Source organism: Euprymna scolopes, chromosome 46 (genome assembly GCF_053919585.1).
Source record: "Euprymna scolopes isolate OS-2025 chromosome 46, ASM5391958v1, whole genome shotgun sequence".
In the NCBI taxonomy this organism is placed as follows: Eukaryota; Metazoa; Mollusca; class Cephalopoda; order Sepiida; family Sepiolidae; genus Euprymna; species Euprymna scolopes.
This window is the reverse complement of record NC_136527.1, coordinates 140,158,801-140,177,420: the sequence shown is the minus strand read 5'-3', so window position 1 is coordinate 140,177,420 and position 18,620 is coordinate 140,158,801. Positions and strand designations below refer to the sequence as shown.

The following is an 18,620-nucleotide window of genomic DNA, read 5'->3' as shown; positions in this document are numbered from 1 at the left end:
TGCTCGGTGGGGGAGCAAATAAATACCCTGTTGTAAAACAAACTTTAAAACCAATTATTTAAATTTCCGACGACAACGTTAGTTTTAAGTTTTAGTAACTTAGCAAAGATTGGAAACATTTATTTAGAAGGGACACAATTTCATTGGACACCGTCCACACAATTATTTTTGTCTTCCATGGCGGGAGAGTTCACTTAACGGTGACAGCACACGTACACGTAAAACTTGGCCAGAATTTCACAAACAAGTAAGTATTATTATTTAAATTAAATGAAACTATTAACCCGATTGATACATTACATTTGATTTTAAATAAATAAATAAAATTGGTGAATGAACACCGAGTACTTTATATATATATATATATATATATATATATATATATATATATATATATATATATATATAAAAAGGGGGGGGAATTAAACAAAACGAGATTTGAACGTGGATTCGCGAGGTATATATACTTCATACTTCCGGTTATAAGATAGACGAATATCGGCTGAAGAGATCTTGATAAGGATACCTTAAACGGGCCTTATTATCGGGCTTGAAACCGACGGTACCAATGATCTGTCTCAACTAACAACTTTCTGTACACAAAATATAAGTACGCTCTTAAAATTTGGATTTTCCTTTTAATTGAGCACTCTGCTGGAATTCTTTTTCCAAAAAAAACTAATCATATATATATATATATATATAATATACACATAGATAGCAGTATCAGAATTTTGGGGGAATTTTTGACACCCCAGCAGAAAATTGCGAATAAAATATAGAAAACTCGTAATTTCTCTTTCTAAAGTGGGTTATTTATTTTCTTTATAGAATATGCTTCCAAAATAAACTATTTAAGTTGTTTAAAAAATAATAGAAATATTATTTTTCATTTTTTAAAATACAGTGTTTACAAAGTGCGCGCGTGCGCTCTGGGAGCCATTTTGTTACGTAATGAAATCAATTGATTTTTATGAGATGAATATTTTTCAATTTTTAAACTTTAAAAATCTATCAAAATTTTCCTATTCGTTCAATTGTTACGTTTTTTTTTCAGGGTGAATGTAAAATTTTATGCTCTTTCCGATAAACTGAATATAATATTTTAGACAAACGTTGTTTTATAAATTCACTCCCCCCCCATTTTGAAATGTCTATAAGAATTTTAATAATTAATTTTGGTAGACACGTTTTATATATCACAAATTGAAGATAAAACATCAATAAATAAAATACTCAAATTTAAAACAACAAAAAAATATCACTTATCTAAATTTACCGGTAAAGTCCAAAATGTAAATCCTTCTTTTTTTGATAACCACATGTTTTTTTTTTTGTTTTTTTACGTGAAAACTTAATTTTTGTTTAGAATTTTCCAGTCAATATTTTTCGGTCAGTGTATATTTTTATATTTAATTCCTGGTTTCCTTTTTTTCGATATAAAAATAAAAAAAAGACGAAACCATATAATGCAGATTTATAGTATAATAAATAAAAAATTCAGGTATTTCTTTAAGATATAAAAAAAAAAAAATTTACATTTCATATCTTCGTCATCCCGTAATCCGTGTAAATCCAAAAATGAAAGATTCCAGTTTTCATGTACGATAGCGTAAAGGCGCAAACATTAAAAAAAAGGACGATAAGTTATCTCCCTTTAGAAGTCGGACAAAAACCGTAGTCACTGTGCTAACTGCTACTCCATCCAACACTAAGCATTCTTTTGAGCAGACTTGTCTTTAAAGAATTTTATTGGAATAATGGTGAGTTTTTTTTTTTTTTACTACACGTATTTTTTTACTTTCTGTAACTGATGAGAAAGTTGTATTTAAATTTTATTTTGACTTTTTAAACTTTATTTGAGTAAAAAACATTAATTTTTCAGGTAATTTCTACACTTTATCGCCGAAAATGTTTCGGCGATAAAGTAAAAGTTACGTTTGTATTATTACTGTCTCTGTCTGTTCACATAGATTAAAAAGAAAGTGGTCTAAAAACAAAAATATAGCAAATAAATGTTATCAAAGGCAAGATAAGTTACATTTCTACCTAACTGGATAATATTTTAGTGTCTTTATTTAATGCAACAATGTTGCAAAACAAACCCACATGTTGCCAATGTGGGTTTGTTTTGCACGCATAAGCAGTATCAGAATTTTTGTAGGAATTTTTGACACCCCTAACACGAAACTGCAGATAAAATATAAAAAACTCGTAATTTCTATTTTTAAAGTGGGTTTATTTTCTTTATGGAATATACTTCCAGAATAAACTATTACAGTGGGTTTGTATTATAGATTCGAAAAAGTTGTCAAAAAACAAATATAGAACAAATAAATGTTATCAAAGGCAAGATAAGTTACTTTTCTACCTAACTGGATATATTTTTTGTGTTTTTATTCAGTGTAACATGTTAATTCAGCTCGAAAAACATGCAGTGTTTAAAATTCAAAATGGCGCCCGACTCTCTCTCGGAGAGGGTAAGTTTGGGAAACGGTATTATAAATTATAAACTAGAAAAATACTGTTAGAAATTCGCTCAATATATGTTACCGTGACATAAGTTGACATATATTCGGTTGATTTTTAATAGTATTTTGTCTAGTTTATTATTTATAACATCTTTTCCCAAACTTACCGTGTTAAAGAGACAGCCGGGCGGCATTTTGAATTTTAAACACTGCATGTTTTTCGAGCTGAATAGACATGTTAAATTGAATAAGAACACAAAAAATTTATCCAGTTAGGTAGAAAAGTAACTTATCTTGCCTTTGTGTTTATATATTTGTTTTTTTGACAACTTTTTTGAATCTATGTGTACAGTAATACAAACCCATTAAAGTATTATAAAAAGTAATAGAAATATTATTTTTTTTTTATTTTTTAAAAAACAGTAATGAAATTAATTGAATATTACGAGTTCAGTATTTTCAATTTTTAAACTTAAAAAACCTATCAAAATTTTTCTATTAATTCTATTTTTACGATATTTTCAGGGTCAATGTGAAATTTTATGCTCTTTCCAATAAACTGAATACAATATTTTAGACAAACGTTTTTTTTTAATTCACGCCCCCCCCATTTTCAAGTGTCTATTAAAAAGTAAATAATTAATTTACTCAAAGTTTTATGTATCATTGAAGAGAAAAGATCAAAAAATAATATATTCAAATTAAAAACGGAAAAAGTACAGTTTTTTAGAAATTTACCTGTAAAGTCCGAAGTTTAAAATCTTTTTAAAAAAAAAATCACTTTTTTTTTTTTTTAATTTTTTTTTTTAAATAAAACCTAGCTTCTTGCTCTTTAATTGAAAAAAAAAATTAGGGTTTGAATTACATTTTTCGAGTAGTTATAAGCTTGGAAAGATGGGGTCAAATTATTCAATATTTTTCACGAAATTTCTGACACACCTTGGAATAATAATGAGTTTATTTTTTACCACACATATATTTTTTTTACTTTCTGTATGTATGTATTTAAATTTTATTTTGACTTTTTAAACTTTATTTGAGTAAAAAAAATATTAATTTTTAAGGTAATTTCTACACTTTATTGCAGACAGTTTCGACAATGAAGTAAAAGTTATTAAGTTTGTATTAAAAAGTGGTCTAAAACAAATATATAACAAATAAATGTTATCAAAGGCAAGATAATTTACTTTTCTACCAAACTGGATATATTTTTTTGTGTTTTTATTCAATATAACATATTTATTCAGCTCGAAAAACAGTGTTTTGGAAAATTTAAAATGGCGGCCGACTCTCTCTTTAACACGGTATGTATGAAAAAAGGTGTTATGAATAAAAAACTAGACAAAATACTGTTAGGAACTCGCTTATTATATGTTACCGTTTATTATATGTTATATGTTATTACGGCCAAATCAGTTCATTGCAATGTGGCCATAAAGTGGGTGCCCATTTGACGTCACATCATTATAGAAAAGTGACCCCCCACTTTGTGACCATTTGTAAAATTTTTTATCTTGGAAACTACTAGTTTCGTTTGCCGTATATATAAATGGTTATTTCCGTTTTCAGCGCCTCCGAAAACCTTTAAAAGTGGAAAATTTGAAGGAATATAATCCAATATCGAGATTACTAAGGTTTCTGAATTAGTGGTTTTTTTTTTACACTTATAGGCTTCCGTAGATAAGAAAGTGATAATCTTAACATCCGGTGCCTTTACAACTTCCTTGAAAGACACGCGTTGTCGCGATATGTGTTGGAAAAATCCTTCCATTTAAAAAATACATGGATTATAATACATAAATATGAATAAATTCTCATACAGGAAGATTAAAAGAAAGCATATCTTACTCATTAACCCGGTAAGTTGTATATTTTGCCATTAAATATTTATCGTAAGATTCAAGTAATGTTATTGTTCGACAATCCGTGTAATGTTAAGTGAAGAAATCGAAGGAAAAATAAATAAAATTGTTTATTTCTCTATTAAAGCTTTTATGATATTAAAATTTGGTCTTTGCTCGTTTTATTGAAATAAAATTTACGGGTTTAAATTACGTTTTCATATTGTTATAATCTGATAGAAAGATAGGTGTCTATTCAAAATGGCGACTCGGCTGAAAATTCCCCCAAAATTCTGATACTACTAACACATAGATTCGAAAAAGTAAAAAAAAACAACAACATAAAACAAATATATAACAAATAAATGTTATCAAACGCAAGATAAGTTACTTTTCTACCTAACTGGATATATTTTTTGTGTTTTTATTCAATGTAACATGTTTATTCAGCTCTAAAAGCATACAGTGTTTACCGATGTATTGGAAAATTCAAAATAGCGCCCGACACCCTCTTTAGCACGGTAAGTTCAGGAAAAGATGTTATAAATAATAAACTAGACAAAATACTGTTAGAAATTCGCTCAATATATGTTACCGTGACATAAGTTGACATATATTCGGTGTTTTTTAAATAATATTTTGTCTAGTTTATTATTTATAACACCTTTTCCCAAACTTACCATGTTAAAGAGAGTGTCGGGCGCCATTTTGAATTTTCCAATACATCGGTAAACACTGCATGTTTTTCGAGCTGAATAAACATGTTACATTGAATAAAAACAAAAAAAAATGTATCCAGTTTGGTAGAAAAGTAACTTATCTTTCCTTTGATAATATTTATTGAAGGTATGAAGGGTTGCCCCTATGTTGACCAAGGTCTGATATGTGGGGTTGGTATTTATTTGCTTTCCCGCCGAGCAAATTAGGCTCAAGGCCGAGTTTTAATGTGAGGAGTTAATAGTAAATGGGGACCAACTCTTTCTTTTACACAGTAAGTTTGGGAAAATGAGTTAACAATAAAGAACTAGACAAAATACTGTTAAAAACCCACCAAATATATGTCAGCCTATGTCACGGTAACATATATTGAGTGAGTTTCTAACAGTATTTTGTATATTTAAAAAAAAAAAAAAATCTGATACCCTTACTTCCTTTTACTATTATGACTTCATTTCGAAACAGTGTTTCGATTGACTATAATTTTGGGCTTTCGTATAATTGTGTTTACAAACCTTTATTTGTTGCGTTTTTCAAGAATCATAGAATTATTTGCTTTTTGAGGGTTAATTAAGTTATTTTTACACAATATGTTTTTATTTATTCAATTCAATATCTTAGGACTTTATTTTACTAATTATCTTTAAAATAGACCCAGAAAACTAATATTTATCTTTTAAAGGATTTTTACAATGAATTTATTTAACTTCAAAATTTAGCTGAATTGGTTAGCTCGCCGTGAAAACATTTTTCATAACTTTTTTTTTTACGTGTACAAATATTTTTTCCTTTAGGAAATTAACTTTAGTCTCTAATCTTTCAAATGCAATGCTTTTATTAAATTGTAAGATTAGAGTACAGAATAGGTACAAAACACCCTCCACATCTTAGGAACGGCTTTCTAAATAATAACGTTACTGGGGGGGGGTCGTTTTTTTTCGATGATATTTTCGAAAGTCATCCCCTCTTTTCGATTGACTAGCATTAATTTAAACACTCATCACTGCTGATTTGGCGTCATGTTTTATTATTTATACATTCTTTTCCTCCTTGGAACCTGCCTGCCTACTACCATTTTTTGGTACTCATGCACTTATTGATCCATGCTGAAATAACATTATTTAAAAAGCCATTCTTAACATGGGGAGAGGAGGGTGTTTTGTACCTATTCTGTAATTTAACCTTACAATTGAATAAACAAAACATATCATAAAACTTTAATTAAAGTTGAAAATACGATTTAAAAAAATAGTGCAGAGCACTCTCTGCATTAGCACCCACTTTTTTAAAAAAAATATTTTTGCTCAACAAACACCTGGCCAATGACGGGCACCCAGGCTAATCTCATAAGATGTATAGCAATAACGTTCAAGAGTCTACAACATTTTCTAATTCCTGTACAGAAAAGTCGGAAACTTAATGAAGGCACCTTGTATTCCAGTTGTTGTTTTAGCTGTTCATTTGAATGTGAAATCATAAAAATTGGTCAGTCTTGTCTATCTATATCTATATATATAAAAGGCAAAATGTGTGTGACCATTTCGTGTATGTCTCGCAAAGGCTTCTTCCACACACGCTCCCGGGCGGGGGCGTTACTATCGCTTACAACTGTTTATATACCCCCTATATCATAATATCTAGGATTTGGGAACGCGGGTCATCTCTAGATTTATTTACGTCGACTTTTATGAGATTCACGCTATTTCACTCTGTCCCCTGTCTGTCCTGCATTTTAGTATAAATACAGTGAAAAACGTTGTGTTCTCGGCTTTCACGCTGCTTTCCCCCCTTCCCATCATCATCTGGGGGGAAGTGAAAACTAAAAATAACGATCCCGCGATGACCTCATTTAGCGTCTTCCTGTCAATCAAACCTCTTTTAGCTTTATAAGCCTTAACTTAACACGCTAATCAATTACTCTCACTCGTGGTCGAGACGGTGAAGTAGTTAGCTTTGGTTTCCACCTCCACATCAAGGCTTCCGGGTTCAATCCCTCTTCCCGACCAAAACTATTTTATTTTCTTTTACACCTTTAAACACCCGGGCAGCATTTTTTTTTATTACTTCGCTTATTCTTTAGTTTACCCCCCCCCCAATAAACAGGTTTATTATTTAGCCATTTTTTTTCCGTTTTGGTTTTTACAATTTTTTTATTTTTTACATCGTCTTTTTTATAATATTTAAGCAGGATTATTAATTCCCCCCCCCCTCACACACCTACAAACACTCGGGCAACGCTAGTATATATATAAAAGCGAAAATGTGTGTAAATATGTTCGCTTTTTGTGTATGTCTGCAAAAGGCTTTTTTCGTCGGCCTTCTGGCTTGGCTCGTTTCTTTTTAAAACTTTTTATATCACATCTAAATGATCTACGACTTAAGAACAGGGGTCATGTGTCTATTTAATTTGCCTGACTATTTTTTCCAGATATTTCGATCGCAGCGTGTTTCTTTTGGTTTTCAGTATAAAACAAGCGAAAACTGGCTTGCAGCCACATCATGTTTCGAGGTCAAACATCACGCAACTTAAGTTTCTCGCACCTGTCAATTTCATTTTATAAACGTTAAATTAAGATGGTTTTCATTCCTCTTCTCTCGTAGCTGAAATGGTTAGTTAGGTCACAGGGTTTTTTTCCATTTTGTTTCCACTTCCACATCAAAGGTTCGGGGTTCAAGCCTACTTTTTTTTTCTTTTACACCTCCAAACAACCGCCAACGTTATTTTTAAAACAGGGTTGTTTGGATCACCCCCTCCCAACTCACACACCTACAAACACCCGGGCCACGCCGGGTACCCCCCCCCACTAGTCTATATATATAAAAGCGAAAATGTGTATGTATATATGTATGTTCGTGTGTTTGTATGTCTTGCAGAAACTTTCCACACGGGTCACGGATTTTCGCCAGATCAGTATCATTTTAAACTTCCAACCTTCGCCCGACAAATGCCAAAAACGTTAATTTTTTTCACCCTGAAATCATCACTTTTCTACAGGGGGGGTCAGCAAAAACCGTCCTCATGACGATTACGCTTCTATGCATGCGTCATACGATGTTGTAACCTGATTTAGTTTAAATATTTGAAAAACTGACACAATTTCATGGACGTCGTCTTAGCTCAGTTGATTAGAGCGCTGGGTCATTATCTAAAGGTTTTGGGTTCGAATCGTGGTGTGAGATGCTTTTTTTTTCATTTTTTTTTAAATTTCAATATTAAAGCAGGGTTATTTAAGCCATTTTTCATGTGTTTTTTTTTTTTTAAACGTTTGTTTTTTTATTTCGCTTATTCTTACATTTTCATTAACACTCCCCACCCCGACCAACCACACACACCCAAAAACACCTGGGCAATGCCCGGTCCCCCCCCCCTGTTTTTTCGATTTTTAAAAATTTTAATATTGAAATAGGGTTATTTGAGCCATTTTTCAGATGTTTTTTTAGGTGGGGGGGGGGTATTTTCAGATTTTTTAAAGAAGTTTTTACGTTCGTTTTTCTGTTTTCTTTTTTGTTTTTGTTTTTCACATTTAACATCGTTCGTTTGCCTTACGTTAGGTTTTTTGTGTTTTTTCGATTTTTTAAAAAAGTTTTAACTTTTTTTTATACAATATTTAATATTTATTTAATATTTAAAAATATTTACTTCGCTTATTCTTATGTTTTGATTACCTTGCGCCCACCGCCCGAGCACACACACACCTCTAAACACCCAGACGATGTCGGGTACCCACTGCTAGTCTATATATATAAAAGGCAAAATGTGTGTGACCATTTCGTGTATGTCTTCAAAAGGCTTTTCTCGCACACGCTCCAGGGTTCGTTACTATCGCTTACAACTGTTTATATACCCCCTATATCATCATAGGGTTTGGGAATGCGGGTCGTCTCTAGATTTATTTACGTCGACTTTTATGAGATTTGCGCTATTTCGCTTTGTGCCCGGTTTGTCCTGCATTTTAGTATAAATACAGTGAAATACGTTGGGTTCTCGGCTTTCGCTCTGCTTCCCCCCCTTCCCACCATCATCTGGGGAAAGTGAAAACTAAAAGTAACGATCACGCTATGACCTCATTTAGCGTCGTCCTGTCAATCAAACCTCTTTTAGCTTTATAAGCTTTAACTTAACACGTTAATCAATTACTCTCACTCGTGGTCGAGACCGTTAAGTATTGGCATTGGTTTCCACCTCCACATCAAATGTTCCGGGTTCAATGCGTCTTCCCGACCAAACATTTTTTTCTATTACTTCGCTTATTCTTTAGTTTACCCCCCCCCCCCATACACAGGTTTATTTATGCCATTTTTTTTCGTTTTGGATTTTATTTTTTACATCGTCTTTTTTATAATATTTAAGCAGGATTATTAATCCCCCCCTCATACACACACCTATAAATACCTGGGAAACACCGGGTACACCCCCCCCCCCGCTAGTATATATATAAAAGCGAAAATGTGTGTGTGTGTATGTGCATTTTTGTGTATGTCTGCCAAAGGCTTTTTTCACCAGACTTCTTGGTCGGTTCACTCCTTCTTAAAACTTTTTATATAATGTCTAAATCATAATATCTATGAGTTATGACTGGGGCCATGTCTATTTTTAATTTGCCCGACTTTTACGCGCTATTTTCGAGATTTTTTCTTTGCAGTATAAAAAAAGTGAAAACTGGCTTGCAGCTGCGTCATGACCTCCATGTAAAAAAAAAAAATGGTTCAAGTTAAAATAAAAAGAAAAGATATTTTTTTGTGTGATTACATATAGATATTAGAAACCAAGAGAAGGGAAATAAGATAGAGAAAGTGGAGAAGGGAAAATCGTAGATATTATAATCTAGGTAGTATATAAAAAGTTCTAAGAAACTGACCACCTCTGAGCATCCTCCCCCCTCCAAAAACCTTTGCCGGACATACACAATATGTGCACACTCTAACACACATTTTGGCTTTTATTTATATACTAGCAGGGGGTACCCGGCGTTGCCTGGGTGTTTCGAGGTGTGTGCTCGGGCAGGGGGAGGGTGTTAATCTGAACATAAGAATAAGCACAATAAATATTTTAAAAAAGCACAAAAAAAATTAACAAGGCCAATGAACGGTGTTAAATGTAAAAATTGGAAAAACGAAAGAAAACGTAAAACAGAAAAACGAACGTTAAAACTTCTTTAAAAAAATTTTAAAAATACCTCCCCCCAAAAAAACATGTGAAAAATGGCTTAAATAACACTGTTTCAATATTAAAATTTAAAAAATCGAAAAAAAAAGACATCTCACACCCCGATTCGAACCCCAAACCTTTAGATAATGACCCAACGCTCTAACCAACTGAGCTAACACGACGCACATGAAATTGTGTCAGTTCTTCAAATATTTAAACTAAATCATGCGTAGAACTAACACATGCGTAGAACTGGTCTCGTCATGAGAGGACGGTTTTTGCCGACCCTTCCCTGTAGAAATGTTCTGATTTCAGGGTGAAACAATTAACGTTTTTGGCCAATTTTTCGATATTTGTCGGGCGAAGGATGGGTCTTTCATATGAGACCAAATTTGTGAATTTTTGTTCTGTCTATTCAAAGGTTTTAGCAGACAGACAAACATACACACATACATACATACATTTTCGCTTTTATATATATATACTAGCGGGGGGTACCCAGCGATGCCCGGGTGTCTTGAGGTAAATCAAAACTCGGGGGGGGGGTTTAAATAATAATAAAAAAATGTTTTGGTAGGTGAGTATGAGAATTGAACCCGTACCCTTGAGTTGGAAATTAATGTGTGAAAAAAAAACGTGCGATGTTACCATTGGGCCACCGCGACATACAGTGTAGACGTGTTTGAATTTATTTATTTAACTATAACTATAAAAACAGGCGTGCGTAATAAAAGTTAACTTTGCTGCTTCCATTTGACCTAATTAAGAAGGTCAAATAGAAGTCACGCAGCGTCTGAGTTTGTTTATCGAAATTTCACTGTCTGATATACAAGAATCTGATATACAAGATTGATCAAAGCTGATTGCTTCTGGACGTTTTTCACGGCGCAATGCCGCGAACACGTCCGTTTGAGTTTAGTTTCATTTTATTTATACTAAAAAGCCCAATCAACAGGCGAGAAGCCAAAATAGCAATAATTTTGTAAAAATCGACGTAAATAAATCTATACGCTACGTGCTTTCCTAATTCGTAGATATTATTATATAGGACCTATATATACAGTTTTAAGCGATAGTAACGACCCCGGGAGCGTGTGCAAGAAAAGTCTTTTGAAGACATACACGAAATGGTCACACACATTTTGCCTTTTATTTATATAGATAGACGAGCGGGAGGTACCGGGCATTGCCCAGGTGTTTAGAGGTATGTGTGGTTTTGGGTAAATCAAAACTCTGGGAGGGGGGGAGTAAAATAAAGAAGTTTTGGCAGGTGAGTATGAGGATCAAACCCGAACCCTTGAGGCGAAGTTGGAAATTAAAGTGTGAAAAAAAAGTGTGCAACATTAACCATTGACCCACCGCGAGATACTAATGGAAACACGTTTGAATTTATTTAATTACTTAGATTTGGCAGGTGCACATTTTAATGACTTAATGAGGTCAACTTTAACTGCGGGATAGTATTTCATTTACTGCGGGAACACTTTTTTATTTTTATTTTCCCAAGATGTTGGTGGGGTCCAAATTGAATAGCAATTGTTTGATATAAGGAAAATATTTCCACATTGATCAAAGCTGATTGCTTTCGGACATTTTCGGCGATCGCCACCGGAAAAATACCCCCAGAATTAGTGTTGCTTTTATTATATGAAAAAGCCTAATCCACATTTGGCGAGCGACAAATGTTGAATATTTATCTTCCTGAAGTCGAGCAAATTAAATAGACAGGCGAGCTCCGTTGTTAACTCTGAGATATTACGATTTATATGTGATATGAGAAGCTTTAAGAAGTTGCGAGCCGACCGACCGCTTCTGAAAAAAGCCTTTCACAAAAAGCGAACATACATACACAGATTTTCGCTTTTATATATATATATATATATATATATATATATATATATATAAATTTTAATATGATAGTGTGTTTTCTTTTGTGTGTCCCACTTACATCCAGGTCGTTTAATTGTTATGATCTTCTATTTCTTGTCATAAATAATTTTACCAAGAATTCTTCCTAAGTTTTGGTTTTGGTTTTGGTTTCTATTATGGCTGAAGGAACTGAAGTTCATATACATATATTTTTTTCATAAGTTTTTTATTTCGGTTTGTAATGCACCCAAGTCATATGGATATATTTTTTTATTTTTGAAATCGCAACTTTATAACATATAAAAATCGATAGAAACATTAATATAAATAATATAATAATAATATATACAAAATCTGTAAGAATTAAAATATATTTAAACGCCCGGGATTTCGTGCTAGTTTAGATAAATACTTCTGCAGTTTTAACAAAAAAGCTACAATAATATCAGAGCATGTCCATTTACACTGAACGTCTACAGAATGCCAATAAAAATATATTACATATTCATATGTAATATATTGATGTTGACATTCTGTAGATTCCCCTGTGGAATTTCCACAGGTCCTGCTAGTATAGTTCATACTGCACGTTTGCATGATATATATGTGTGTTTTTTTTTATTAAATCTTTTCTTTCTTAACATTATAATAATATCAATTTAGTGAGTCACATATCAACAGCATGCTTCGCCAGTGTTTGCAATCTGCACAATCGTACACTCAAATATATATGTATATCATATAGACATCAGGTATTAGGTCCTTTCAATCAATTAAACTTTACATTTAAGTAAAAAATAGAGTGAAGTGTGTGGCTCTATTTTCGAGAAAAACCTTAATCCTTTTTATTGTATTGCTAACTACTCGTCTGCATTTCAATCTTTCACTGCTGCCAAATAATCACAAAAAACACTCATCCTGCTACAATGATAATATTTTCACTATTTTGCCTTATTTTCCCTGAACGAAGTTTCTTTCCTTGAACTACTTGTGGAATTCTGTTTAGCTGACCTGCTTTCCAGCTAACTACAACGTGGTAATCCTCAAGTCCAATGTAAACAAGTTATTATTAAGCTGTCTTCTTACATAATCAATTTCCGCGTCTAATGATCACTGCACTACTGTCTTTGTAACCATCATACTCTTTTTTTTAATTAACGTCTAAGTTTAAAATTTGTTCTTTCTTAACAGGTAGCAGAAAGAATGGAGTAAAAAAAAAACAACAACGGAATATAAACATTTCCACCGGGTTTTGCAAACACTAAATAAATCGATTTTTCAAGGACATGAATGAGATGCCATTCACAACAGAATCCAGTGAAAAAAGAAAACATGCAAAAAAAACACAGTGGACGAACGCACTCAGATCCACACACAGTATAACGGAATCAGCTTAGTGAGTCATATATATCAACGACATGCTCCTCCAGTGTTTTCTACGGATCTGCTTTCCAGCTTACTACAACGTGGTCGCCTTTAAATCCAATATAAACAAGTTTTTATTAATATGTAAATAATCAAATTTTACTAAATTTCCATCTCTAATGATCTCTTCTGTCTCTGTAACCACCGTGCATTCATCTTATTCTTAAATTCAGGCCTTGATAAGTGGCGACTCCCTTGTAAATAAGATCAAAATGACAGAAATTTCAAGTGAAATGGATGAGACGTCATACTTGTAGAATCGAGTGCACAAGAAAACCTGCTCAAGCCTAAATTCTATTTCTTTCCTAGAATGACCTGTAGAATTCTGGTCTTCTGATCTGCTTTCCAAACAGTACAAAGAAATTAATTTAGTGGGTCACATATTAACAGCATGCTCCTCCAGTGTTTTCCATCTGCATAAAGAGCCATTCTACACTCAAATATATATGTATCTCCCATAGACATCAAGTATGAGGTCCTTTCGATCAATAAGATTTTACAGTGACGTAAAATTAAATGTGGAAGAAGAATTTTTTTAATTGTGTTGCAAACTGCTCATCTGAGCTTCAATTTATGGTCTTTCCTGCTGCCAAATATTCACAAAAAAAACGCTCATTTAACTACAACAGCTATCAATATTTTCCCTACTCTCTAACCACACACCTAAATTCTATTTCTTTCCTAGAATGACCTGTAGAATTCTTGTCTTCTGATCTGCTTTCCAAACAGTACAAAGAAATTAATTTAGTGGGTCACATATTAACAGCATGCTCCTCCAGTGTTTTCCATCTGCATAAAGAGCCATTCTACACTCAAATATATATGTATCTCCCATAGACATCAAGTATGAGGTCCTTTCGATCAATAAGATTTTACAGTGACGTAAAATTAAACGTGGAAGAACAATTTTTTTAATTGTGTTGCAAACTGCTCATCTGAGCTTCAATTTATGGTCTTTCCTGCTGCCAAATATTCACAAAAAAACGCTCATTTAACTACAACAGCTATCAATATTTTCCCTACTCTCTAACCACACACCTAAATTCTATTTCTTTCCTAGAATGACCTGTAGAATTCTGTTCTTCTGATCTGCTTTCCAAATGGTATAATGAAATCAATTTAGTGGGTCACATATCAACAACTCCTCCAGTGTTTTCAGTCTGTATAAAGAACAATCGTACACTCAAATATATATGTATCTCATATAGAGATCAACTGATAAGTTCCTTCAATCAATTAAATTTTATTTTTAAGTAAAAAAATAGAGTGAAGTGTGTGGCTCTATTTTCGAGAAAAACCTTAATCCTTTTTATTGTATTGCCAACTACTCGTCTGCACTTCAATCTTTCACTGCTGCCAAATAATCACAAAAAACACTCATCTTGCTACAATGACAATATTTTCACTATTTTGCCTTATTTTCCATGAACAAAGTTTCTTTCCTTGAACTACTTGTGGAATTCTGTTCAGCTGACCTGCTTTCCAGCTAACTACAACATGGTCATCCTCAAGTCCAATGTAAACAAACAAGCTGTCCTCTTACATAATCAATTTCCACGTCTAATGATCACTGCGCTACTGTCTCTGTAACCATCTTACATTTATTAACCCTTATCCTTGAACGTATTTAAGCCTTGATAAGTTGTAAAAATACTCTGAAGAGCAATTGTACACTCAAATACATATGTATATCTCATTTAGAGATCAAGTGTTAAGTTCCTTCAATTGATGACACTTTACATTAATGAAAATTTATAAAAAAAAAACACTGTACATTAATTTTATCCTTAAATGGCCTTCAGGCCTTGATGTGGCGACTCCCTTGTAAATAAAATCAAAATGACAGAAATTTCAAGTGAAACGTGTAAGACGTCATCTCTTGCAGAATCCAATGCACAAGAAAACCTGCTCAAACAGAGTTTAAAGAAACAGTACAGCTGTGGAGTGTGTTGCTCTTCGTTTACAACTAAATCTGGATTAGAGATTCATGTACGAATACACACAGGGGAGAGGCCTTACGTGTGCAATACATGTGACGCTGCGTTCACGGGGAAGTCGCAACTTACGATACATCTGCGACGTCATAGCGGCGAGAAACCCTATGTCTGCCAGGTGTGCGATGCCTCGTTTGTGACGAAGCAGAACTTGAAGAGACACCTCCATAGCCACACCGAGGAGAAGCCGTTTGCTTGTGGAGTGTGTCCCTCCTCGTTTGTGACGGCGTCTTATTTAAAGAGGCACGAGCAGATTCACAGTGGCGATAAGCCTTTTGCTTGCGACGTGTGCACCATGTCGTTTACGACGCGGTCGATCCTGAAGAGGCACGCTCAGATCCACAGCGGAGAGAAACCGCATGCTTGTGAAATATGCGGGAGCTCGTTTGCTAGGAAAGATGACCTGAAGGGACACGTTCAAAAGCACAGCGGAGAGAAGCCATATTCCTGTGGCGTCTGTGGCTCCTCGTTTACAGAGAAATCCTCGCTGAGGGTGCATATGCGGATACACACCGGGGAAAAACCCCACTCTTGTAGCAAGTGTATCGCGTCTTTCGCGACAAAGTCGGCTTTAAACCGGCACACAAAGACTCACACAGGAGAAAAACCCCACCTTTGCAAGCTATGTGGATCTGCATTTTCACAGAAAACCCACTTAAAGATCCACCTGAAAACCCACAACAACAAAACCCCGACCGTGGAGAAACCGTATTATTGCAAACTTTGTGGATCCTCTTTTACTCTGAAAGCTAATTTAGCTGTCCATATGCGAAAGCATGCTGGTTTGCAACCGTTCCCTTGTCGGATTTGTGATGCGTCCTTCGCGAGGAAAGACTATCTAAAGGCTCACCTGCAGATGCACTGTGGAGGCGAACCTCATCTTTGCAACATTTGTGGTTCCATATTTTCAGAGAAAACCGACTTGAATAAGCATTTGAAAACACACGACAACTTGGAGGCTGAGAAACGATTTTCTTGTGATGTCTGTCCTCAGTCATTCACGCTAAAATCGAATTTAGCGGTTCATATGAGAATTCACACAGGTGAGAAGCCTTATAGATGCAAAGTGTGTGATTCTTTATTTGCTAGAAAAGACTATTTAAATTCACACATGCAAACTCACAGAAAATAAACAAATAAAAAAAAAAACGAAGAAATAATAATCGTACCATTTGTGGCAGAACAAACTCACATTATTATTAAAAAAAATTCACAGAAAATGATACTCATTGTTGGATTCTTAAAACTACTGTTTTCATCTTGAGTGTTATTTTTAGTATGTTCTGGTCGATGTCATCAGCCTTCTTCGGCTTGTAGAGGAGAGAAAAGCTCAGTCCACATGTGTTTATAGCTAGTAGTCGCTGGGACAAAGGAAGCTGATTAAATGGAGAAAGAAAGGGCAAAGACTTAAGTGTGTTCACGTGTTGTTATGGGTGCGTGTCAGTGTATGTTCTTTAGCATGCTAAAGAATGTTTGAGGTGTCATATGTGGAAACAAATGGGAGTTTGAAAAGTCGCCATGTTAGCTTGTATGGACAAGACAAGGCATGGACAAGAATGGGACTGCTATAATAATAATAATCATAGCATTTGTTGCAGAACAAACTGACATTAATATAAAAAATATTCCACGAAAATGATACTCATTGTTTGGAGTCTTAAGACTTGTTCTCATCTTTAGTGTCATTTTTATGCTTCGCTCGAGATAGCAGATGATACATAAATAAAAAATTCCCCTATCCGGAGAACAAAAGTTATGTTTCAAATCAACTTCACTTTTCTCATTGTCTTATACGGTCCCGAGCAGTTCCGAACTTGAATGCCTGTTAAACACTATCCTCGAGTAATGGGCCCCTGGATGTCTGAGAACTTTGACTGAAGTAAAATAAAACAAAAAACAGTGAGAAGCCTTATCATCGATGCAAAGTGTGTAATTTATTATTTGCAAGAAAAGATTACTTAAAATCACACATGCAATATCACAGAAAATAAATACATTTTTTCACCTCATTTTTCTTGTTAGTGTTACAGGTTTGCGCCTGGCTACTGTGGCAAATTTTTTTTTTTTGTGCTTGCATGGGTATTCACTGCTATTTTCATATTTTCTTTTTACACACTGAACAACCTAGCATAGTATTTGCAGCCCAAGATCTCTTTCCTATAGCTAACCCATACAGACAAAAAAAAATCACCTATCCTAAGAATAAAATTATCTTCCAAATCAACTTCACTTTTCTCATTGTCTTATACGGTCCCGAGCATCGCCGGGTAGCCAATTTGTAGAGATCTGAAGAGAGTAAAATGCGTGTTCCCACTCCAACGTCAAAAATAACACACCAGATATGTGCTGTAAATTACCCGTCCTAGGGAAGGTAAGATTATTTCATATCCATGCTGTAAATTACCCGTCCTAGGGAAGGTAAGATTATTTCATATATGTGCTGTAAATTATCTGTCCTAAGGAAGGTAAAATTATTTTATACCCATGCTGAAAATTACTCGTCCTATGGAAGGTAAAATTATTTCATATCCATGCTGTAAATTACCTGTCCTATAGAAGATAAAATTATTTCGTATATGTGCTGTAAATTACATGTCCTAGGGAAGGTAAAGTTATTTCGTATACATGCTTTAAATTCCCTGTCCTAGGGAAGTTAAGATTATTTCATATCCATGCTGTAAATTACCTGTCCTAGGAAGGTAAAATTATTTCATATATGTGCTGTAAAGTACCTCTCCTAAGGAAGGTAAAATTATTTTATATCCATGCTGTAAATTACCCGTCCTATTGAAGGTAAAATTATTTCATATGTGCTATAAATTCCTTGTCCTAGGGGAGAAAATTATTTCATACATGTGCTGTACATTACCCGTCCTATGGAAGGTAAAATTATTTCATATATGTGCTGTAAATTACCCGTCCTATGGAAGGTAAAATTATTTCATATATGTGCTGCAAATTACCTGTCCTAAGGAAGGTAAAATTATTTTATATCCATGCTGTAAATTACCCGTCCTATGGTAGGTAAAATTATTTCATAGACCTGCTGTAAATTACATGTCCGAGGGAAGGTAAAATTATTTCATATATGTGCTGTAAATTACCCGTCCTATGGAAGGTAAAATTTTTTCATATATGTGCTGCAAATTACCTG

General features: G+C 33.8%; 1 protein-coding gene across 1 annotated transcript; it reads left to right on the top strand.

The window, feature by feature from the left end:
- Positions 1 to 133: 133 nt before the first annotated feature.
- Positions 134 to 17,475, top strand: LOC145270743 (uncharacterized). Its single transcript, XM_080126348.1, has 2 exons — positions 134 to 247; positions 13,239 to 17,475. The coding sequence occupies exon 2, from the start codon at positions 15,312 to 15,314 to the stop codon at positions 16,596 to 16,598; it is 1,287 nt and encodes a 428-aa protein (XP_079982474.1). The 5' UTR covers positions 134 to 247; positions 13,239 to 15,311; the 3' UTR covers positions 16,599 to 17,475.
- The last annotated feature ends 1,145 nt before the right edge of the window (positions 17,476 to 18,620 follow it).